The sequence below is a fragment of the Berghia stephanieae genome, chromosome 7 (genome assembly GCF_034508935.2).
Source record: "Berghia stephanieae isolate SIO BIC M18660-M18661 chromosome 7, UCSD_Bste_1.3, whole genome shotgun sequence".
Lineage (NCBI taxonomy): Eukaryota > Metazoa > Mollusca > Gastropoda > Nudibranchia > Aeolidiidae > Berghia > Berghia stephanieae.
Window position 1 is genome coordinate 46,684,325 of NC_088366.1, and position 25,258 is coordinate 46,709,582.

General features: G+C 34.5%; 1 protein-coding gene and 1 pseudogene across 2 annotated transcripts; one reads left to right on the forward strand and one right to left on the reverse strand.

The window, feature by feature from the left end:
- Window positions 1-12,862, forward strand: LOC144977378 (charged multivesicular body protein 4b-like). The gene is made up of 5 exons (XM_078922532.1): window positions 1-535; window positions 1,091-1,268; window positions 4,239-4,353; window positions 4,658-4,790; window positions 7,326-12,862. The coding sequence occupies exons 1-5, from the start codon at window positions 358-360 to the stop codon at window positions 7,376-7,378; spliced, it is 657 nt and encodes a 218-aa protein (XP_078778658.1). The 5' UTR covers window positions 1-357; the 3' UTR covers window positions 7,379-12,862.
- Window positions 12,863-15,972: 3,110 nt separating this feature from the next.
- LOC144977379 (charged multivesicular body protein 4b-like) lies at window positions 15,973-25,239 on the reverse strand (annotated as a pseudogene). The gene is made up of 6 exons (XR_013646298.1): window positions 25,102-25,239; window positions 24,395-24,597; window positions 23,640-23,817; window positions 23,075-23,189; window positions 22,630-22,762; window positions 15,973-20,591 (listed from the first exon to the last, which is right to left on the reverse strand). The product of XR_013646298.1 is annotated as a charged multivesicular body protein 4b-like (transcript).
- Window positions 25,240-25,258: the final 19 nt, after the last annotated feature.

Sequence of the window (25,258 nt, forward strand, 5' to 3'; positions counted from 1 at the left end):
AGTTACGGCCGAGGAACTCTTTTGTACGTAAACATTGGCTAATAACAGCCTTCATTCTTCCTTCTTTGGTCAGGATTGAGAAATAAACACAAACACAAATAAAGCCAATTTTCATAGTTTTGAGGGGTTGGAATCCAAAAGTTGTTTTAGAACAAGTTCACGGGTAACTTGCTTTTTTCAAAAAGCTAAAGTAGTTGTAAGGAAACTCTAGGTAAAAATTTGTTGGACTCGCCCAGTAGGACACAGTCACTTCGACTTCGTTGACTTCACTCACTCAAGGGGCCCACAGCCCAACAACTGAATCTAAACTTCTTTCTTAATTTTTCCTTTAGACATACCTCGAGACTAATTCTGAAGATGAGTTTTATTTCTAAAATTTTCGGTGGTAGCAAGGAAAAGCCTCCTTCTACACAAGACGCCATACAAAAATTAAGAGAAACAGAGGAGATGCTCATGAAGAAGTCGGAATTCCTGGAGAAAAAAATCGATCAAGAAGTTTCAACAGCCAAAAAAGCTGGAACCAAAAATAAGAGAGGTATTTTATCATCAATTTCTATATCATTTCTTAAAATACTGAATCAAAAATAGATTTTGAGGTAGCACTAATGTGCGCGTGCATTGTGAATATACAAATACAAATGTTATTGTTACAACAAAACGAGGTAGTCCCTTGCTTAACATTTTTATTAATTTGATTTCAACACACCCAGACACTCAGAATTTTGATTTAAGTATTTCTTTTATCTACTTATTGACTATTTTAGATGGATTTGCTTATTGCTTATCCTGTTTGTCATTCGATGTCTTTCTTTTTATTTTGTGTTCCAAATTTTCAATGTTAACTCTACACAATTTCAATATTTTAAAATATATTTTCAGGATTCTTTTTTATAAAAATCAGTTTTACCCGTAATTATTCACACACACAAAAAGCACCAAATGATCATCATCATCATTGGTATTATTATTATTATTATCATAAAAATAACATTTTAAAAAACCCCAATAATGATCAATTTAATGCTGTCCATTTCTTAAATGGCTGACATTTTGTATTCAAGATCTTGAACATTAAATCTTCCACTTACAGTGGCCTTGGCTGCCTTGAAGAGAAAAAAGCGTTTGGAAAAGAATCTTCAACAGATTGATGGCACATTGTCCACCATAGAGTTCCAGAGAGAAGCCCTAGAGAATGCCAGTACAAATACTGAGGTCCTGAAGGTCATGGGCCACGCAGCCAAGGCCCTCAAAGGAGCTCATCAAAATCTGTAAGTATTGATGCTATGCGCTTAGGTAATTACTCATACACTCCACCAGCCAAATATAACGTACCAAGACCCAAAGCTGTGCGTAACCTTAACCGTTTATAGTCCGATCGATACACAAACAATAACAAAGAGCTAGGTGGTGTCAATTTCGTTCCTTCTATTGTTGGATTAGCATGAGGTGGAAAGATGGAACATATGTTACCAATCATTTCAATCAAAATTAAACTTTATTGGCATCGCGGAAAATTGCCATGCCATTTGAAATCCCACATTTTGCCATATTTTGCCACCAAAAAAAAAGACATTTTTGCCACAAAAACAGAAATTTTGTGACATTTTGCAAATTTCAGGCCTTGAAGTGGGCCGGGAAAACCAGGAAAAGCCGGGAGTTTTATTTTGAAAATTCCTGATCGGGAAAATCAGTGAAAATTGCCTTGGGCCGAGAAAAGATCTTGAGAAAAATCCAGGTGAACAACACAGATCTGCCAACCAGTACGATTTCGTAGCGTATTTTAGTGTACGATTTTTGGACCCAAATACACGGATACGATTCCAAAGGATTTATGTGATGTGAATGACGTTGATGATACATTTGATGCAATGATACACACATGTCGTACACCAACTGTTGGCATGTTTCTGAATGAATGATGCATCACATTTAGTACTATAGTTATCATTTCAGTTAGTTATATGATGCCAGTTTTCACCAATACTTTTCTATACATTTTTGAGGATTTGCATAGAATTATGCATATAAGCTTATTTTATACTTTAAATAGTCTCAGACCAAATTTAAGCTTTTGCCACTTATTAAATTGAAAATTCTAAGTGAAAATTAAATTAAACTAGCATCTTTTACTCTGAAGCCTTCAATTAAAAACTGTATTGCTCATAAGCTTAAACATAAATGGATTATTTCCCTTTATAATAACTAAAATTACTCTCTTTTGATTTATAAAATTTATAATGATCTTTTTTTCCTTAATTGTTTTGTACGAGTCTTGAATTACAAAGTGGGCGGCTTTAGGAACAGTATTTGGTTCAAAATGAATTCTCTAGAACCGTTTTAGTATTTAACTTGTCTTTGCATATTACATGCTTTGGTAAAAGTAGTAGTAATAGTAGTAGTAGTAGTAGTAGTAGTAGTAGTAGTAGTAGTAGTAGTAGTAGTAGTAGTAGTGAATGCTCAAATAAAAAAGAAAAGAAAAAAAGAAAGAGAGAGAGAGATGGATAATTATATAACATATATACATGGAAAATATCTTGCCACTTGCAAAATGCCATGTATTGAATTGAAGACCACTCTATTATATCTCAAAACTTAGTCATAACTGATTTACTGGGCTAGCAGATATCACCATCACAAGTTCATTTGGTACATCAGCATCATCCCCACATCATCATCTCTTACCACCACCGCACCATCATGGCATCATCACTTCTACAACCGCCATCACAGCATTGTCACGGCCACGACCACCACCACATCACTTCTACCACCATCACCACCACCACTAGAGCACCATCGCTATAACAACCACCACTTCTTCCACTGACACTAGCATCAATACTACCCACATGTTTAGGGCCTTTTGGTCATTTCTTTGAGTGTTTCGAAAGCAATTTCCTTAGATATTTCAATTTTTGAGCCTTATGCTAATTTAAAATAGGCATTAAGTTCCAGAACCTGGAAAAAGCAGGGGAAAATATTTTCCTGAATCACTTCTAGGCCTGAAATTTAGTTAACTCTTCGTATTCAGATTCGGATAATTTATTCCCAGAGGCCAGTTCAATATTACACGATATAAAGATGCAAACTAAAAGTCACTCAGGAGCAAATCAGAAAGAAAAATGATTGAAAACATTATCTTATATCAAAACAAGATTACCGAAACCTGCAAAGAGAAGCTTCAAATTTTCATTACGGTACCTAGCATCGCGGAAAATTGCCATTTGAAATCCAAAATTATGCCAAATTTTACCCCTGGGGTTCTAAAATAGTAAAAAAAAATTGTAAACTTTGCGGTAATAAATAGCGAAAAAGTGTGAATTTTGCGGCCGAGAAAAACCACGATGACAGATTAAAATTTGACAATTTTTTTTGTTGACTGAAAAACGTTTGAGCCCAAAACACTCCATGACTCCATGTTATTTATTTTGTCTTTTTTTTTTTTTTTAACCCATTGCCGCCCAAATCGCCCGTAAAAGGCCGCTAAAAAAACATCTGCATAAGTCCGGATCGCCCGATATCGCCCGCCAGGTACCCAGTGTCATTGAACCCGTATATTAAAAATGTGTGTAGAACCACTTCTTTTTAATTGAAAAACGAAAGTAGAGAAAGAGTAAAAGCGAAACTAGCCGTTTCTCGATTGTTTTTATCTCAATTCGTTTGTCTGCTGTGATTTTTTGAAGTTTGTCGACCAAATCGGTTGTGGTAACGTCCTTTTTTTTCTTTTTTTTTTTTTTGCTGAAATGGCGTTTGAATGGATAGTGATGATGACAGTACTCATTCAGACACTGAATCAGACATTGAGGTTGAGTTGGATGCGTATTTTGATGACATTGACAGTGGATTTCATGTGTTTTAATATTATTACATATTTTTCAACTTTAACATTTTTTTTTTCAAATCAAAATATGAATCAATAGTCCAAAACAATACATCAAATTAAAGGCCATTCATTCTTCTTTCCAAAACAGCTTTTATTTTGTTTCTGGCATGCCTCACATTCTTGCAATTAATTTTTTAATGAAGTGTACTATGACATTTGGAAGAGTTATCTCCCCTTGCACGGTCTGTGAGAGACATTTTTTCAGATTATGCCCGGGCAGTAATGGGTTAAAGCTATTGTTATATTTGTTTTTCATTCAATGCTTTTCATGGGTGGTCAGACTTAAGTCTAAAGTTTTAGTCAACTGATGATTGGAAGTTGAAAGCTATTGTTTTTTTTTTCCTTTAATTCTCAGGGATGTTGACAAAGTTCACGACCTTATGGATGACGTCGCTGAGCAACATGAAATCTCCAATGAAATATCAGAGGCCATCTCCAACCCTGTCGGTTACAACCAAGATGTTGACGAGGTTAGTTTAATGCAAGTCACAGGAACCAATATTTTATTTGTGCTGAATCCCCACCCCAACCCTATACAGTTCTTTAGCACATGCGTTTATGAAATTCTTTAACTCTCTCTGTATCAGGCCATGTTCAGAATTTTCTCCGAATCTCCACAACCACCCGACAAACAAAATTAGACTTTTCTTGCTCAAACAGAGAAACAGCAAGTTCCATTCTATACATTATATTGTTCAGCTAAATGAGCTCTACAACACAGTGTCAATTTTTTCCCCATCAACTACAGCATATTTCTTTGTCCTTTTGTTTCAGGATGACCTATTAGCGGAGTTGGAGGAAATGGAACAAGAAGACTTGGATAAACAGTTGCTGGAGGTCGGTGGAGAGACCGAGAACTTGCCAAGCGTTCCCACTGCTGAACCCAGTGAGAGAGTTCCAGCCAGAGGTAGGAAGGTCAATTTACAAAACTTAAGCTTTTATAGAAGACAATAATATTCACTAAATGTTACAGTGAATGACATTATCAGTCGGATGGTGAAAATGTTTGAACTGAGATTTTGCCAAGTTTAGTTAGAAGGTCAATTTTTATCCCCAAAAAATGAGTACTTGTCATAAATGATTAAATCAACCCTTTTTGTACATCTTCAGGAAATATCAAAGCTTAATTTCACTTCTAAATATTTTTTACAGCTAGTCAAGTTGAAAAAGTATGAAATTTGAGAAAAGTTGCGGGGTACCTTTCTCATACATCTGACCAAAACTTTATGAAAAATCACCCAATGTACTTCAAATAAACATTAAAATTAAAATGCTCTGGAGAGCATATTCTTTCAGAAAATGCAAAAAATTGCAAATCCAAAATTTCACCTTCCGACTGATTATGCCATGTGCTGACACATATGTATGGAAATGACCATTGCTCAAAGCACCGTTAACAAGGGGTCCCTGACCAACAGGAAAATTTAACATGTAGGATATGACATGGTGCCTGTAGGGCGATATTACAATTTTTATGGGACAGAGACAACACTGTAAACGACCAGGTACTCATTTTACACCTCAGTACAGGGAGAGAATATGAGTAAAGAGCCTTTTCCAAGGACTCAACTATGCACAGAGCGAGGCTTGGACCCAGGACCTGTGAAAGCGAGTGCCATACCACCAGACCACGTAGTTGCACTATTGGGTAAAAGTAATTACTCTTAGAATTCAACTCATTGAACTTATTCTCAGTTTCCAAAATGGCTCCATCAGAAAGGTAAGAGCTCATTGAATACATATTGGCACGAAGCAGAATTTATATAGCTTGTTGGAGAAATAACAAAGTACAAACAAATCGAAAGAGCTTTTTTTTTCTTTTTTTTTTTGGACCTTACTTAATATTTTGCGAATTGTTTATATTCAAATGTTTTATACATCGATGGAAAAGCATTCGTAGAATGTCTTACTTTTGCATATTCTTCTTGAAAACTTGATTGCAATGATCTTTTTCTGTCAACTTCCCTCAAAATTGTGCAGTTCATAATCGTAGAGATGACAGAACCAGTGGTTTCATTCCAGAGGGAAAGAGTTATGAATATCGTCCATCTCTTATATTATATTATGCATCACCACCAGAATTGACCAATATTGATAATATGGGAACCATTCAACGCAGCACTTGATGCATATCAGAGAGCTAACATGAATGGTTTATGTTAGTTTAATTCATGGCTGATTTGTAATTTTTAGGCGATGGGCCCCGTAGGTGATGTTTTGGGGCCCCATAGGGGAGATGATGGGCCCCGTAGGGCCTTTTGAAAAAATACTTGAAGATTTGGAAGATGCTCAATCTGGCATTTTTAATACAATTTGTCAAACAAATTATATTATCATGGAAAAAAGTGATAAGAAGGGGGTGGGGAAGGGGTAAGGGACACATGCAAAACACTCATCCTTGCCCTTGTTACCAGCCGCTAGGATAATTGTAACTCTCTCCTGTACGGCCTACCAAAAACATCGCTGAATAAACTATAGTTGATGCAAATCAAAGCTGCTCGTATAGTTACAAGGGCAAAGCCTTGGGACTATATAACATCGGTCCTTAAATCACTACTCTGGCTTCCAATAAAGAAAAGAATAATATACAAAATCGCATGTTTTGCTTCCAATTGCCTTCAACATACATCACCTAAATACCTTGAATGCCTTGTGAGGGAATATAGATCAACTCGATCTCTTAGATCTGCCAGTTCTTCGCTAATGGGGAAATACATCCCAAGAACAAAGTTTGCTGAGCGTGGCTTTGCATTTTCAGCTCCAATCATATGGGATTCTTTACCACCTAAATCTGACCATGTGAAGGTCTACCGGTCTTCAAATGGTATTTAAAAACAAATCTTTTTCATTCTTCTTTTCGTGATTCTATGTGAACTTCGAACAAAATGTGTGTGTGAATTAATGAATGAACTTGTACGATACCAAAAATACTATTGTAAAGCACCTCTGAGCACTATTTGTGGATACTGGTGCTGTATCAAATAATAATTAATTTTTAGTATTATTATTATATTATTATTATTATTATTATTATTATTATTATTATTATTATTATTATTATTATTATTATTATTATAAGGGAAACAAATTTATTCATCAATAACTTTTTTGTTGGAAAAAATATATTGTGTTTAATGATGGCTCAGTTTGTAGAGCTTTCGCTTCTCAAGCAAAGGGGCCGAGATTGATCCTGGGTGCAGTCAAGGTTTTGTTTTTTTTTCTGATCCCCCTTAGCACCCAGTACAGATTGGGTAGCTGGGTCTGTTAGATCTGGTGGGAAGTACCTGCGATAGAATTGTGTCCAAAGGATAGCAAGCAATTGCTATTGTCTGTTTAAACTGGGATGAACTCTGGCTCCATGGGCCTAATAGATAGCTCTGAAGGACTACTTTAAAAAAAAATTATTATTAAATGATAAATTTTTGTTTTTATTCTTTAACAGCTTCTAAAGAGGAAGACGACGACATGAAGGAGTTGGAGATGTGGGCATCTTAAAGCTGCAGTGAGATACACGCCGCTAGTAGACGAATGGCTATCGCTATCACATGCAATTCTTGATAATAATAATGTATAGAATGTTTTATGTGTGAGACTACAGCAAGTCTTGATTGATCTATTTAGAACAACAGCCTATAAGACAATACATGTCATATAACTATTTTTAAAAGATATATGTATGTTACAGTGAATGACATCATCAGTCAGATGGTGAAAAAGTTTGAACTGAGATATTGCCAAGTTTACTTAGAAGGTCAATTTTGATCAAAAATGAGTTCTTGTCATAAATGGTTAAATCAACCCTTTTTGTACATCTTCGGGAAATATCAAAGCTTAATTTCACTTCTAAAATTTTTTACAGCTAGTCAAGTTGAAAATGTATGACATTTGAGAAAAGTTGCTGGATACCTTTCCCATACATCTGATCATAACTTCATGAAAAATCACCAGATTTACTTCAAATAAAGATTAAAATGCTCTGGGGAGCATATTCTTTCAGGAAATGCAAATTCAAAAGTTTCACCTACCGACTGATTATGTCATGCACTGACATATATATCTATATGATATGGATACTTTTCTATACAGTTAGGTGTTGCTTAGGATTACAAGTTTAAGTTAGATTTTGATTTTGAGTTGCCTCATCATATATATTAACGATTTTGTAGTGGGTTTACGCTAGTTACTGAGGTTAAAGTTAGCTTCAATTTCAAGTACATCGATGATATCCAATAATTCATTTAAGACGTAGATGACGATTGCCGTGTTAGAGTGATATGGATTGTTTTGGACACAATTTCTCATACTCATGACTCATACTGAGTCATACTGAAACGAGATAGGATTGCCACTTGTGATTTTTTTTAAACGTTCTTTTTTTTAAAAAATTACTACATGGCGGCCAACAGCTGTCCTGATAAAATCTCAACTGTCCCGATTTGGCAATCTGAGATAAATATTTGGACTGTTTACATGCAGACCTGCCTTGTGCTACGAAAAATTCTTAGAAAAACGAATTTTTGGCTCCAGCCATTGAACTGCATTCCCCTCTTTGACTCAATAAATCTTGTTGAAAAGAAAAGTTTAGTTCCTTAGAACCAATATTTAGGACTTTGGGCAGTTTTGGATCTTGCTAAGGGCAAATTATTTATTTCTAAAGCTATTTCAAGTAGGCAACTCTGTATGTGTTTGGAAATGACCCTTGTATGTCCCAGGATTATGCTTTTTTGTCCAGCATATTAAAACAAGGAACAGAAAAATCTCTAAATCTAGATTATATTATATAGTAGTCTAAGCATACAGCTGTTTTGGGTCATGACGGTATTGCATGTTAGAGTGTCCAGTTTTAGCCCTTTGAAAATTTGGCTGCTGTGATACTAGATAAAAAGTCTTGTCATTTATTTGTCAGTTATCAAATTAAAATTTTACACAGAATGAAGCGATATTGAAAATAAATAAGGTAAACTACTCTTTAACTTATTCACAGACGTGAATCAAATGGTGCTTTTTTGTGTGAAATCGATAACAATTGGAAAGCACTTTGAGCATGCTTAAATTGGTACTGAGTTGCTAGAAGCTGTGGACTGTAAAAAGTAATCATCAAAAATGAATAGAACAGCTTCAAAAAAGAACAAAATACCAAAACACGGAACGTTTTGGGCTCAAAACACTTCTTCAGCCAATAAAAACATTGATAAAACACTAAAATCCTGACAGACATCAGACAACTCTGTCTGAATTTTAAGTAATGAAATACTGTCTTTGTTTTTTGTTATTGGCTGACGAAGGATTTTGAGCCGGTAACATACTTTGTTTGGAATTTTGTTCTTTGTTTTTGAAGCTGTTATATTAATTTACGTCCAATTCTTGAGCACATTTAGTGAATATTGCACTATATAAAAGCTCAAGTTTAAAAAAATAAAACAATGTACTATGCTTCACCAGCTTGCTGTTGACTGTAGCAGCCTTTGATGTAGTTTATGATGATATAAAGAAATAGAATAAATTAAGGTTTACAGGACAAGTCTGTTTTCTAAATGTTTTAATGGTGATGAAAAAATTGTTTTAGAAACCGACTTGCTATCTGTATTTATTTTTTTTCTTGTTTTTCTTTTTTTTTGGTCTAAACCTGAAGATGTGATGCTGTTTTATATAAAAGGGGTGACTTTATTATTCCTGTTGGGTTCTGTTCTAGTTATGTTTTGGAATATGAATGTTATTGATAATGTTTTAATGCTTGTGTGGATGTTGTGCTAAAAATTTTCAAAAACATTTTTTTTCACGGTGTAAATAATGAAGTTATGAATGTTGATGATAATATGCAGACATTCTTGTATCGTGTGTTTACTCTGATAGTATTGTATTTGAATGTGTTGGAGATAGAATATGTATCAATAGAATCTGACTGTACTGTATTATCATCATCGTTATTATTATTATTTTTATTTTTATTATTATTAATTTAGTTAGGCTACTCACACTGTTTTGTTTTTATTGATTGATAAGTTATTGTTCTGAAACATGTGTGATAATCAGTGCTGTCAACTCATCTAAAATTACGTATTCGTACATATTTGTTCCAGTTGTACGCTTGTATGTATTTTGCTGCGTCTCTCCTGCATTAATCAATTTCTATTATATAATGTTTTTAAAAAAACATACACAGACCTCCCTCCTATTACGAAATATTAGTAGAATTACGAAGTTTTGGCTCCAATTTCAGATGTTCGTGATAATCTCTAAGTCATTAGAACTTATTGAAAATGAAAGTTGATGCCAGACTACATCATTTTAAGGATTTTGAAGTGTTTTTTAATCCTTGTGGTGGTAAATTGTTGATTTTTAAAGTTAATTAGAACGCCGACAATTTTGATATCCTAAAATCACGAATTTTAAAAAATTTCAAGTAGACTGGTCTGCATACAATTTTTTTTTTAGTGTTCTTCAATATTATAATTTGTTTAATGACCAGGCAGTTAATATTGAAAATTCAATAAAATATTATCTGGCTGGGTCATATCAGATTTATAAGTCGATATTACTTATACCGTCAATAAAGAGTTTAGTTTATTCATTAATATAAATATCGATGATAATACTGCAATCTTACTCATTTTGGCTCTCCATTGTACATGCTTTCATGGGCTTGGGAAAGGCAGCACTGGGAAAGCTGTTAAATTGAAAGTACTGGATCTAACCTTTTAAGGTTCTATGACAATGCGCAAAACTCATTTGTTGCAGAGATTATTTTAAAATGTTCAAAACGGCATTTAGCACGTTGGCACTTTTGTCAACCAAGATTGTATGAATGTGATAAAAATCCCTGCATTGGGAAGAATGTATCACAGGGATAGTTGGTTTTGAAATCCCAACCAACAAAAAAGATGAAAATGTTTATTTTTACGCGCTATTTTTAGAAATACTTGTGACTTACTAAAAATTGTAGAGATTTTGTTCTAATCAATGTCTGATTTCTCCCATGAAACAACTCCAATACAATTCAATGCAGGATATTCGCATTAGGAAATGAATTTTGATTGAGTCATAATTTCACAAATTACGAAGTGTTTCTTCTCATCATTTTCTTCATTATGATATTTATTGATATTTGTCTATGTTGTGATATTTTATTACGAGTTATTTGTTTAGGTTACAAATGCAGTTTTTGGACCTTCACTGTTAGTTACTATGAATTTACTCAGATGTTAAAATGTGTTAAAATTACAGGCATGTAAATGCAAAGAGAGCAATGGCGTGTCCTTACCTGTTCCAGTACACTGGGTGACACGGGTAACTAGATGACGACGCGTCAATGGATTTTCACATGAGTCGATGTTTGGTCTTAGTCTCAGTCCAATCTCTCTGTTTATGTAATATTACAAAACAAAACCACCCCAGGATGCTTGGATGACGCTTAACTGAATGTCATTTTATGTGAACTCGTAAATGTAATGTGTTAAGAAGTTAAGGAGCAGGCACCGGTGTAAGATAGAGAACTGAACAAGTGTGTATGAAAGGTACCAGACAAAGCAAGAAAGAATAATATAAGTAAAAAGCCATCCCAAAAAATCTGTCGACCTCGACTGCAGATCAAACCTCAGACCTTCTGATTACTGGTCAGACGTTCTACCACGGTGAAGTAGGGAGTTGGAACTTGCTCATTGCTACCTTTTGATCACAAAGCAAGGCCAATAATGTTGAGCCCCCAGGGATGGATTGGAAGTTCAGTGTCGTTGTTCACATGTAATAATTTTTTTCCACGTCATTGTGTTAAGTTGCGGGTGGTTGGATGGGAGCATCACCCTTGAATCGTATACTTATGATGTTGGCATGGGTGTACGATCCGATAGTGATGTCGTTTCTTCTTCTCTTTACTAGCCTATCCTGCTTCTTTGGTTTGTGATTGTATTTTTGACAGGGGATATTTTTTTTTCTGTAAATCTTCTGCCTGTTTGTTCTTGGTTATTTATAATTTAGCTTATGATATCTTAAGGTTATGATTTTGATTTACATTTATACTATTTTTGTTAGATTGCTTGTTTTTTTGTTTCAGCGGTCTCTCATATAACCTCAATTGTGTTGGAAGAGACCTAAAGCAACAAACAAACAAACAAAAAAATCTTCTTTATTTTATCATTTGTAATAGCCGCGCATTTTTTCTCTCATGAATTATTTTATAATCTCTCATGCCTTTTTTTGTTTTTTTTTATTCGTAATTCAAAATAATCAAGCTTCCTCATCACAGCATTGTGTGATTGTCACAGGCTATTAAAGACATCTCTCTTTTTGTTTACATTTCCTGGTTTATCTCTCTCTCTCTCTCTCTCTCTCTCTCTCTCTCTCTCTCTCTTTTCTTTTCTTTTCTACCCTCTCTCTCTCTGTTTTGTTTTTTTCTTCTAAATTTCTTATTTCCAATTTAATTAATTAATTAATTTGGATTTGGACGGAATGAATGCATTTTGTCTTCTGATTTTAGACCATTTCAATGTTCTATGCGCATTCATATGTACGTACGTACGTAATTTTCGTATGATGTAAATGTTTTATAACCATAATGGTTGTTTACAGTTACCCTTTAGCATTTTAAGTAAGTTTCATCCTGTGATTTAGTATGTCGTTATTTATAAATACTTTTCAAAAATCAATTCTTTCTCTTGTACTTGTATTGTTCCTGTTTTGTTGAATTTTCATTAATTGAAAAAAAAAATCGTTTATCCACTAATCATGAATTTGTTAAATACAGTTCTATTTTTTTTTTCATTGTTTTTTTTTTTTCTTCTATTGAATGTTTTTTTTTTTCATGTAGTCAGTGGTTTGAAAGATGAAATATTTGGTCTGTTATCAACTATCTTCTTTGAAATGTGTATGTCCGATCATGTGTGTGTGTGTCGGAGAGAGATTATTTTAATGGTTATTGTCATTGTCATCTGTTTTTTGAAATTATTTTCCTTCATCTTGATAAATAAAACTGATATAAATCAATTTCATTGAGAAGACTTGGTTTCTTTAAATATGAATATATCTGAGTGGGGTCTCCTGGAACAACTAAAAAAGACGTCCAACTTCTACATCATGTCATAAGACCAAAGGGCTAGAGCTCAGGTGGTTGCTGGTTCGGATAAGTAAGTAAGAGTGGGGTCTTTTGACCTCCTGAGTTAGGCAGCAAAGTCACAACTGCTGTCTGGGTGGGGTTCCTGACCTCCCATAGTGGGTGGGGAGGCACTAACTGTGTCTTCTATCCTCCTGTATCTGTTTTCCAATTGCTTTCTGTCTTTGTCTTGGAATGAGGTTATTAAGTCGCCAATAAGTCTCATCCGGACACAAGCACAAAATCCAACAAAGAGGAATACACTCAAATGCTTACATTATACATTCAAAATAACAAATATAATAATACACTTACAGAGAGATGATTTACAAAGGAAAAAAATATCATATCCCAAAACAATAACTATGCATTTGACTGTTTCCCTCTCAGCTAGGACTCCGGGCAGGGCCAGGACAAAACCAAGTAATCTCATTCCAAGACAAAGACAGAAAGCATGTTGGAAAACAGATATAAGGGGATAGAAGACAGTATGTAACCCCCTGCCCACTATGGGAGGTCAGGAACCCCACCCAGAGAGTGAGAAATAAACCAGGAAATACAGAAAGATGTCTTTAAAAGCCTGTGACAAGCTGTGATTATTTTCAATTACGAGTCAAAAAAAAAAAGAGAAAAGGCATGAGAGATTATAAAAAAATTAATGAGAGAAAAAATGCGCGGCTGTTACAAAAGATAAAATAAAGAAGAATTCTTAACACACTGACGTAAAAAAAATAATTATTATTTTATAATAGGTAAACAACGACACTGAACTTCCAACCCATCCCAGGGGGCAGCGTGGCTCAATGGTACTGGCCTTGCGTTGTAACCAAAAGGTAGCAAGTTCCAACTCCCTACCTCACTGTGGTAGCACATCTGACAGGAAGTCAGAAGGTCTGATGCTCAATCTCCAGTCAAGGTCGACTGATTTTTTGGGATGGTTTTTTTCTTGTATTGTTCTTTCTTGTTTTGTCTGGCACCTTTCATACACACTTGTTCAGTTCATCTTACACCAGTGCCTGCTCCTTAATTTCTTAATACATTACAAAAGATGACTTTCAGTTAAGCGTCATCAAAGCATCCTGGGGTGTTTTTGGTTTTGTTTGTTTTCTAATATTACATAGACAGAGGGATGGGACGGAGACCAAGACCAAACATCGGCTCATGTGAAAATCCATTGACGCGTCGTCATCTAGTTACCCGTGTCACCCAGTGTACTGGAGCAGGTAAGGACACACCACTGCTCTCTTTGCATTTACACGCTTGTAATTTTAACACATTTTAACATCTGAGTAAATTCATAGTAACTAACAGTGAAAGTCCAAAAACTGCACTTGTGACCTAAACAAATAACTCAAAATAAAATATCACAACGTAGACAAAACAAATATCAATAAATATCATAATGAAGAAAATTATGAGACACTTCGTAATTTTCGAAATTCATTTCCTAATGCCCATATCCTGAATTGAATTGTATTGGAGCTGTTTCATGTGAGACATCAGACGTTACTTAGAACAAAATATCTCCAATTTTTAGTAAGTCACAAGTAATTCTAAAAATAGAGAGTGGCGGGGGCTGTCCGAAGCCCGGGCTTGTAAAAATAAACATTTTCATCTTTTTTGTTTGTTAGGATTTCAAAACCAACTATCCCTGTATTAAATTCTTCCCAAAGCCGGGATTTTTATCACATTGTTTTTGTTTGTTTTTAAGGGTTTTACGGCGCTTGCAACACATTAAGGTCATATCAGCGCCAGTAAAAAGGAAGAAAATGGGATAGTAAATAGTTCTAGAATTGCAATTAAAGTACAAAAGAAAAGGTAAGACAAAGGGGAATTGGTTCAAATAGGGAACAGATGTAGATTCCAAGAGCACACCGTCAAAGTACTTAGTTTGAGATCACCTAAAAGTCTCATCCAGACACAAGCACAGATCCCAACTTAGAGGAATACACTAAAATGTTTACCAATCATATAATATAAAATGTAAAATAACATAATACAATGCATATAAGAGAGATGATTTACAAGGAAAAGAATATCATCTCCCAAAAACTATAACTATACATTCGACTGTTTCCCTCCCAGCCAAGGAACTCCGGCAAGAGTCAGGACAAAACTAAGTAATCTCATTCCAAGACAGTGACAGGAAACAATTGGAAAACGGGTATGGGGGGATAGAAGACACAGCATGTACCTCCCTGCCCACTATGGGAGGTCAGGATCCCCACCCAGTTGCCCATTGTCATAGAACCTTTAAAGTTAGAAGGTTAGTTCCTGTACTTTCACCTTAACAGCTTTCCCATTGCTGCCATCCCAAGCCCATGAAAGCGTGTATAATAGAGAGCTAAAATGAGTAAGATCTTGAAAAACAAACGATAATGAACACTATTTCTGGTGAACGCAACTTAGACCGTACTAGCAGTATTATCATCGATATTTATATTAATGAATAAACTAAATTCTTTATTGACAGTATAAGTAATATCGACTTATAAATCTGATATGACCCAGCCAGATAATATTTTATTGAATTTTCAATATTAACTTCCTGGTCATTAAACAAATTAAAATATTGAAGAACACTAAAAAAAAAAAGAGTATGCAGACCAGTCTACTTGAAATTTTTTTAAATTCGTAATTTTTATGAGATAAAAATTGTCGACGCTCTAATTAACTTTAAAAATCAAAAATTTACCACCACAAGGATTAAAAAACACTTCAAAATCCTTAAAATGATGTAGTCTGGCATCAACTTTCATTTTCAATAAGTTTTAATGACTTAAAGATTAACACGAACATCTGAAATTGGAGGCAAAACTTCGTAATTCTACTAATATTTCGTAATACGAGGGAGGTCTGTGTATGTTTTTTTTTAAAACTTTACATGATAGAAATTGATTAATGCAGGAGATACGAAGCAAAATACGTACCAGTGTACCAATGGGAAAAAATATGTACGAATACATATTTTTAGATGAGGTTAACAGCACTGATTATCACACATATTTCAAAACAATAATAATAATAATAATAATAATATATACTTTATTCATCCAAACAAATGGAAATACGTTTACAGACATGGCATACATAAAAATGTATAAACACAAAGTTGAGAATCTATGGCGACAATTTATACATATATATATGCAAATGTACAAAAACGTAAAAATATACAACCAATAACCAATAGCAACACTTTATATATAAATTTGATAAATTGAGTCTGAACTTGTGTGTATACTTAAAAGATAGTATTTAATTTAAATCACAGTTGCGCATTAAAAATTCGAACACCATGTGGCAAAAATGAATTAAGGTGATGTGTTGTCATTGTTTTTCTAGATGTAAGGCGACGGCTCCTCAATCAATAAAAAATAAAACAGTGTGAGTAGCATAACTAATATAATAATAATAATAATAATAATAATAATAATAATAATAATAATAATAATAATAATAATAATAATAATAATAATAATAATAATAATAAAATAATAATAATAAACATAATAATAATAACAATAACAATGATAATGATAATAGTCAGATTATATCGATACACAGTCTATTTCCAACACATTCAAATACAATATTAGCAGAATATACACACGATACAAATATGTCTGCATATTATCATCAACATTAAAAACTTCACTATTTATCACAACATCCACACAAGCATTAAAACATTACCGATAATATTCATATTCTTTTTTGTTTGTTTGTTTGTTTGTTGCTTTAGGTCTCTTCCAACACAATTGAGGTTATATGAGAGACCGCTGAAACAAAAAAACAAGCAATCTAACAAAAATAGTATAAATGTAAATCAAAATCATAACCTTAAGATATCATAAGCTAAATTATAAATAACCAAGAACAAACAGGCAGAAGATTTACAGAAAAAAAAATATCCCCTGTCAAAAATACAATCACAAACCAAAGAAGCAGGATAGGCTAGTAAAGAGAAGAAGAAACGACATCACTATCGGATCGTACACCCATGCGAACATCATAGGTATATGATTCAAGGGTGATGCTCCCATCCAACCACCCGCTATTCATATTCCAAAACATAGCTAGAACAGAATACGACAAACATAATAAAGTCACCCCTTTTATATAAAACAGCATCACATCTTCAGGTTTAGACAACAAAAAAAAAAAGAAAAAGAAATCAAGAAGAGAAAAAAAATACAGATAGCAAGTCGGTTTCTAAAACAATTTTTTCATCACCATTAAAACATTTAGAAAACAGACTTGTCCTGTAAACCTTAATTTATTCTATTTCTTTATATCATCATAAATTACATCAAAGGCTGCTACAGTCAACAGCAAGCTGGTGAAGCATAGTACATTGTTTTATTTTTTAAACTTGAGCTTTTATATAGTGCAATATTCACTAAATGTGCTCAAGAATTGGACGTAAATTAATATAACAGCTTCAAAAACAAAGAACAAAATTCCAAACAACGTATGTTACCGGCTCAAAATCCTTCGTCAACCAATAACAAAAAAACAAAGACAGTATTTCATTACTTAAAATTCAGACAGAGTTGTCTGATGTCTGTCAGGATTTTAGTGTTTTCTCAATGTTTTTATTGGCTGAAGAACTGTTTTGAGCCCAAAACGTTCTGTGTTTTGGTATGTTGTTATTTTTTTGAAGCTGTTCTATTCATTTTTGATGATTACTTTTTACTGTCCGCAGTTTCTAGCAACTCAGTACCAATTTAAGCATGCTCAAGGTACTTTCCAATTGTTATCAATTTCACACAAAAAGCACCATTTGATTCACGTCTGTGAATAAGTTAAAGAGTAGTTTACCTTTTTTTTTTAACACGCTTCATTCTGTATAAAATTTTAATTTGATAACTGACAAATGACAAGACTTTTTATCTAGTATCACAGCAGCCAACTTTACAAAGAGCTAAAACGGGACACTCTAACACACAATACCGTCATGACCCAAAACACCAGTATGCTTAGACTACTATATAATATAATCTAGATTTAGAGCTTTTTTTTATGTTCCTTGTTTTAATTTGCTGGTCAAAAAGCAAAATCCTGCAACATACAAGGGTCATTTCCAAACACATACAGAGTTGCCTACTTGAAATAACTTTAGAAACAAATAATTTGCCCTTAGAACAATCCAAAAATGCCCAAAGTCCTAAATATTGGTTCTAAGGAACTAAACTTTCCTTTTCAACAAGATTTACTGAGTCAAAGAGGGGAATGCAGTTCTGTGACTGGAGCCAAAAATTCGTATTTCTACGGATTTTTTTGTAGTACTAGGCAGGTCTGCACGCACACAGTCTATTTCTTTTCTTTTTACTTTAAATTTATCCCAGATCGTCAAATTGGGACAGTCATGATTTTATCAGGACAGCTGGCTGCTATGTAGTAAGAAGGGACTTTCTTGATGGAAATCAATTCCTTTTTCCAAAACAGCAAAGTGAGAATAACCCAAAGCAGACGTAGCCAGAGATAATGGATGGCCCAGCAGATTAAAAAAAAAAACCCCAAAAAAAAAAACAAACCACATGAATAGGAACCAAGAGATGTCCTTTTTAAGTGACTCTTTTTTTTTTTTTGTCATTGGTATTCAGTTTTTAATTTTTTTTAAACCAGAAATTTTGGAGTCCCCGCAAAATCTATTGCATCTCCAAACAACCAATGAAAAACTTTGTGATTGATTACAAAATAATAAAACAGAGACTTTAACACTTCATACCGATAGATAAACCCTGCACCTGAAATAGGCAGGGCTATCAGCCATATCACATTACCATCCATTACATTACTTTTTAAATTATTTTCATAAAATTTTGTTTCAGTCTAATTATGGCAAACCAATAATTGGAATACAGGATATGTACGAGTACCATTTATATATAATACAGTAGAACATGAAAGTAACGTACTCGGAAATAGCGAGAACTCGGAAATAGCGAGTAAAATCTAAATCCCCGTTTTTTTCCCTTATTTGAGTCAATAAAATTAGCATGAAAGTAGCGAGTATGAAAAAGAGGTCAACTCGGAAATAACGAGCATTTCCTGCCCAGCCTAGGACTGCGAACGAAGTAAAGCAAAACAAGAGACAATGGCAATTTAAATATTTTTAGCCTAGCCTCTTTTCTTTTCTTATTTTTCGTTAGAGTAATATTACATAGTAGCCTAGTCTGTAGTAGTACATAATAGGCGAAACAAATTTGGGTGGGGGTTGGGTTTGTGTGCGTGTGTGTGTATTGGGGGTGGGGGTCAATTATTCACCCAATGTGGTGCCACGCGACGTGCGAGGTAAGCACATGTCAACAACATGCCTCACTTCGCAGCATCGGTCAGCGAGTAGCATCGTTAACGAACGACACGATCAGCGAGAGAGGGGAGTGTGGAACCATTATTTCAATGGGTCAGTGATTGAGTGATGCGCTTGCTTACCTCATCAAACATGCCGAGTGCATACAAACACTCGCGCGCGCACACACACACTTCTATGTTCTTGTTTTTTTTCTAGTCATGATTTTACTTGAAAAAAAAAAAACACAAAAAAACAACAAAAAACCAGGCATTCTGCCACTTCTGTGAAGAAATTGAAATAGGGGCGACGGCTTTTACTCGAATTACACACTGAGGGGAATAATCAGCAATATTATAACCTTTCCTGGCAACTTGGGAATAGCGAGAACTCGGAAATAGCGAGTAATCAGGAGTGGACCCGTCAAACTCGCTATTTCCGAGTTCTACTGTATAGATATATTATATATTTAAAAAAAGAAAGTTTTCAAAAATCAAACTTGGCAATCATAGCTCGTTTCAGTAAGAGAGAAGTTGTGTCCATAACAATCCATATCACTCTAACACGGCAATCATCATCTACGTCTTAAATGAATTATTGGATCATCGATGAACTTGAAATTGAAGCAAACTTTAACCTCAGTAACTAGCGTAAACCCACTACAAAATTATTAATATATTTGATGTTAAGGTATCCATATAGATATATATGTCAGTGCAAGACATAATCCGTCGGAAGGTGAACATTTTGGATTTGCATTTTCTGAAAGAATATTATGCCCCCCAGAGCATTTTAATCTTTATTTGAAGTAAATCGGTTGATTTTTCATGAAGTTATGGTCAGATGTATGGGAAAGGTATCCAGCAACTTTTCTCAAATTTCATACTTTTTCAACTTGACTAGCTGTAAAACATATTTAGAAGTGAAATTAAGCTTTGATATTTCCCGAAGATGTACAAAAAGGGTTGATTTAATCATTTATGACAAGAACTCATTATTGATAAAAATTGACCTTCTGAGTAAACTTGGCAATATCTCAGTTCAAACCTTTTCACCATCTGACTGATTATGTCATTCACTGTAACATTTATATATCTTTTAAAAATAGTTATATGACATGTATTGTCTTATAGGTGCGCTGTAGTTCTAAATAGATCAATCTAGGTTTGCTGTAGTCTCACACTTAAAACATTCTATACATTATTATTATCAAGAATTGCATGTGATAGCGATAGCCATTCGTCTACTAGCGGCGTGTATCTCACTTCCGCTTTAAGATGCCCACATCTCCAACTCCTTCATGTCGTCGTCTTCCTCTATAGAAGCTGTTAAAGAATAAAAACAAAAATTTATCATTTCATAAATTTTTTTGGCAGTCCTTCAGAGATATTTATTAGTCCCATGGAGCTAGAGTTCATCCCAGTTTAAACAGACAATAGCAATTGCTTGCTATCATTTGGATAGAGCTCTAGTCTATTGTAAGGCACTACCCACCAGATCTAAAGACCCAGCTACCCAATCTCTGCTGGGTGGAAAGGGGGGATCAGAAAGAAAAAAAATCTCGACTGAACCCAGGGTCGATCTCGGTCCCTTTGCTTGAGAAGCCAGTGCTCTACAAACTGAGCTATAATTAAAACTATTTATTTTTTCCAACAAAAGAGTTATTGTTGAGAAAATTCTTTTTCCTTACCCCCTCCCCAACCCCCTTCTTACCACTTTTTTCCATGATAATAAAATTTGTTTGACAAAATGTATTAAATGCCAGATTGAGGATCTTCAAAGTTTTCAAGTTGTATTTTTGCAAAAGGCATTACGGGGACCATCACTTCACCTATAGGGCCCATCACCTGACCTCACCTATGGGGCCAATCACCTGACCTCACCTATGGGGCCCATCACCTAAAAATTACAAATCGTCCACGAATCCAACTAACATTAACCATTCATGTCTGCTCTCTGATTTGTGTCAAGTGCTGTGTTGAATGGTTTCCATATTCTCAATATAAGTGATGGACGATATTCATAACTCTTTCTCCCTGTTTCTCTCTGTAATGATAATGGTTCTGTCATGTCTACAATTATGAACCGCACAATATTGAAGGGAGTTGACACAAAAATAGTAAAATAGTAAATTAAATTAGTAAATTTCCCTTTATTCATCTCATATGGGAAATTTGTTTCTAGGGTCTATTCCAAGGGATGACTGGAATAACCCAGGCGTTAGCCGCAGTGTAGCGCCACAAATTGAGCTAGGGTGAGGTGACTTGCTCAAGGCCACACAGAGCAGCAATGGATAATCGAACTCGGTACCTTTCGGGTACAAAGCAAAGACCGTACTGCTGAGCCATGCTGAACATTTTAATCAAGTTTTCAAAGAGAATACACAAAAGTAAGACATTCTATGAATGCTTTTCCATTGATGTATAAAACATTTGAATATAAACAATTTGAAAAAATATTAAGTAAGGTCCCAAAAAAAAAAGCTCTTTCGATTTGTTTGTTCTTTGTTATTTCTCCAATACGCTATATAAATTCTGCTTCATGCCATTATGTATTCAATGAGCTCTTACCTTTCTGATGGAGCCATTTTGGAAACTGAGAATAAGTTCAATGAGTTGAGTTCTAAGAGTTATTACTTTTACCCAATAGTGCAACTATGTGGTCTGGTGGTATGGTACTCGCTTTCTGATGCCATCAGATGGGAAGGTCCTGGGTCCAAACCTAGTTCTCTGCATAGTTGAGTCCTTAGAAAAGGCTCTTTACTCACATTCTCTCACTGTACTGTGGTGTAAAATGAGTACCTGGCCGTTTACAGTGTTGTCTCTGTCCAATAAAAATTGTAATATCGCCCTACAGGCACCATGTCATATCCTACATGTTAAATTTTGTTGTTGGTCAGGGACCCCTTGTTAAGTGCTTTGAGCACATTTGTGTCAGTGCATGACATAATCAGTCAGTAGTTGAAAATTTTGGATATTTTTTGTGTATTTTCTGATAGAATATGCTCTCCAGAGCATTTTCATCTTTATTTGAAGTAAATCAGGTGATTTTTCATGAAATTATGGTCAGATGTATGGAAAAGGTATCCAGCAACTTTTCTCAAATTTCATACTTTTTCAACTCGACTAGCTGTAAAAAATATTTAGAACTGAAATTAAGCTTTGATATTTCTCGAACATGTACAAAAAGGGTTGATTTAACCATTTATGACAAGAACTCATTTTTTGATAAAAAATTGACCTTCTAACTAAATTTGGCAATATCCAAACCTGTTCACCATCCGCCTGATTATGTCATTCACTGTAACATATAGTGAATATTGCCCTCTATAAAAGCTTAAGTTTTGTAAATGGACCTTCCTACCTCTGGCTGGAACTCTCTCACTGGGTTCAGCAGTGGGAACGCTTGGCAAGTTCTCAGTCTCTCCACCGACCTCCAGCAACTGTTTATCCAAGTCTTCTTGTTCCATTTCCTCCAGCTCTGCTAACAGGTCATCCTGAAATAAAAGGACAAGGAAATATTCTGTTAGTTGAAGGGAAAAAAATTGAAACTGTGTTGTTGAGCTCATTTAGCTGAACAATATAATGTATAGAATGGACTTGCTGTTTCCCTGTTTGAGCAAGAAAAGTCTAATTTTGTTTGTCGGGTGGTTGTGGAGATTCGGAGAAAATTCTGAAACTGGCTTGGTACAGAGAGAGTTTTAAAATTTCATAAACAAGAAGACGCATGTGTTAAGGAACTGTATAGGGTTGGGGTGGGCATTCAGCACAAATAAAATATTGGTTCCTGTGACTTGCATTAAACTAACCTCGTCAACATCATGGTTGTAACCGATAGGGTTGCAGATGGTCTCCCATATTTCATTGGAGATTTCATGCTGCTCAGTGACGTCATCCATAAGGTCGTGATCTTTGTCAACATCCCTGGGAATTAAAGGGGAAAAAAAACACAAAAACAATAGATTTCAACTTCCAATCATCAATTGACTAAAACTTTAGACTTTAGTCTGACCACCAATGAAAAGCATTGAATGAAAAATAAATATAACAAAAGCTTTTTTAAAAAAAGAACAAAATAAATAACATGGAGTGTTTTGGGCTCAAAACGTTTTTCAGCCAACAACAAAAAATAGTCAAATTATAAAGGTTAATTTTGATTGAAATGACTGGTAACATATATTCCATCTTTCCACCTCATGCTAATCCAACAATAGAAGGAACGAAATTGGCATCACCCAACTCTTTGTTATTGTTTTTGTATCAATCGGACTATAAATGGTCAAGGTTACGCACAGCTTTGGGTCTTGGTACGTTATATTTGGCTGGTGGAGTGTATGAGTAATTACCTAAGCGCATAGCATCATCAATACTTACAGATTTTGATGAGCTCCTTTGAGGGCCTTGGCTGCATCGCTCATGGCCTTCAAGACCTCAGTATTTGTACTGGCATTCTCTAGGCCTTCTCTCTGGAACTCTATGGTGGACAATGTGCAATCAATCTGTTGAAGATTCTTTTCCAAATGCTTTTTTCTCTTCAAGGCAGCCAAGGCCACTGTAAGTGGAAGATTAAATGTTCAAGAACTTGAATACAAAATGTCAGCCATTTAAGAAATAGACAGCTTTAAATTGATTATTATAATTATTGGGTTTTTTAAAATGTTATTTTATTATCATTATCATTATCATCACCATCATTATTATTACAGTTTGGTGCTTTTTGTTTGTTACTTTTTGTGTGTGTGTGAATAAGTACCGGTAAAACTGGTTTTTAAAAAAGAATCCTGAAAATATATTTTAAATATTGAAATTGTGTAGAGTTAACATTAAAAATTTGGAACACAAAATAAAAAGACATCAATGGCAAACAGGATGAGCAATAAACAAATCCATCTAAAATAGTCAATAAGTGGATAAAAGAAATACTTAAATAAAAATCTTCCAAATTCTGAGTGTCTGGGTGTGTTGAAATCAAATTAATAAAAAAAATTAAGCAAGGGCCTACCTCGTTTTGTTGTAACAATAACATTTGTATTTGTATATTCACAATGCACGCACACATTAGTGCTACCTCAAAATCTATTTTTGATTCAGTATTTTAAGAAATGATATTGAAGTTAATGATAAAATACCTCTCTTATTTTTGGTTCCAGCTTTTTGGGCTGTTGAAACTTCTTGATCGATTTTTTTCTCCAGGAATTCCAACTTCTACATGAGCATCTCCTCTGTTTCTCTTAATTTTTGTATGGCCTCTCGTGTAGAAGGAGGCTTTTCCTTGCTACCGCCGAAAATTTTAGAAATAAAATTCATCCTCAGAATTAGTCTCTAGGTCTGTCTAAAGGAAAAATTAAGAAAGAAGTTTAGATTCAGTTTTGGGCCTGTGGGTCCCGTTGAGTGAAGTCAACGAAGTCGAAGTCGAAGTGACTGTTGTGTCCTACTGGGCGAGTCAAACAAATTTTTACTTAGAGTTTCCTTACAACTACTTTAGCTTTTTGAAAAAAGCAAGTTACCCGTGAACTTGTTTTGTTCTAAAACAACTTTTGGATCCCAACCCCTCAAAACTATGACAATTGGTTTTATTTGTGTTTGTGTTTATTTCTCAATCCTGACCAAAGAAGGAAGAATGAAGGCTGTTACTGTTGAGATATATCATAGAATAGTTTTGATCTCTCTCTCTCTCTCTCTCTCTCTCTCTCTTACACTGCACACACACACACACACTCTCTCTCTCTCTATTTCACACACACACACACACACACACACACACACACACACACATTTACAAATTTTCGCCTAATCTAATAGTAATAGTATAAATATATATGTATTTTGTGTTTACTTGAGAAAGGCCAAAGGCCGAAAAGTCGTCTATTTTGTGTTGTTAATTCATGAATCAGATTTACTCCCTTTTTAATCTCCATTTTATTGACTCATTTAGGCACCTCTATTTATAAGTTTTACTAAGAGATTTTTCCTATTTCGATGGTTTTACTACT

Bases quoted from the DNA above. Each gene is read 5' to 3' on its own strand.
- LOC144977378 (XM_078922532.1), top strand. From the start codon at position 358: ATGAGTTTTATTTCTAAAATTTTCGGTGGTAGCAAGGAAAAGCCTCCT. The intron at 4,354-4,657 runs GTTAGTTTAATG...CTTTTGTTTCAG, and splicing joins ACAACCAAGATGTTGACGAG to GATGACCTATTAGCGGAGTT. The intron at 4,791-7,325 runs GTAGGAAGGTCA...ATTCTTTAACAG, and splicing joins TGAGAGAGTTCCAGCCAGAG to CTTCTAAAGAGGAAGACGAC.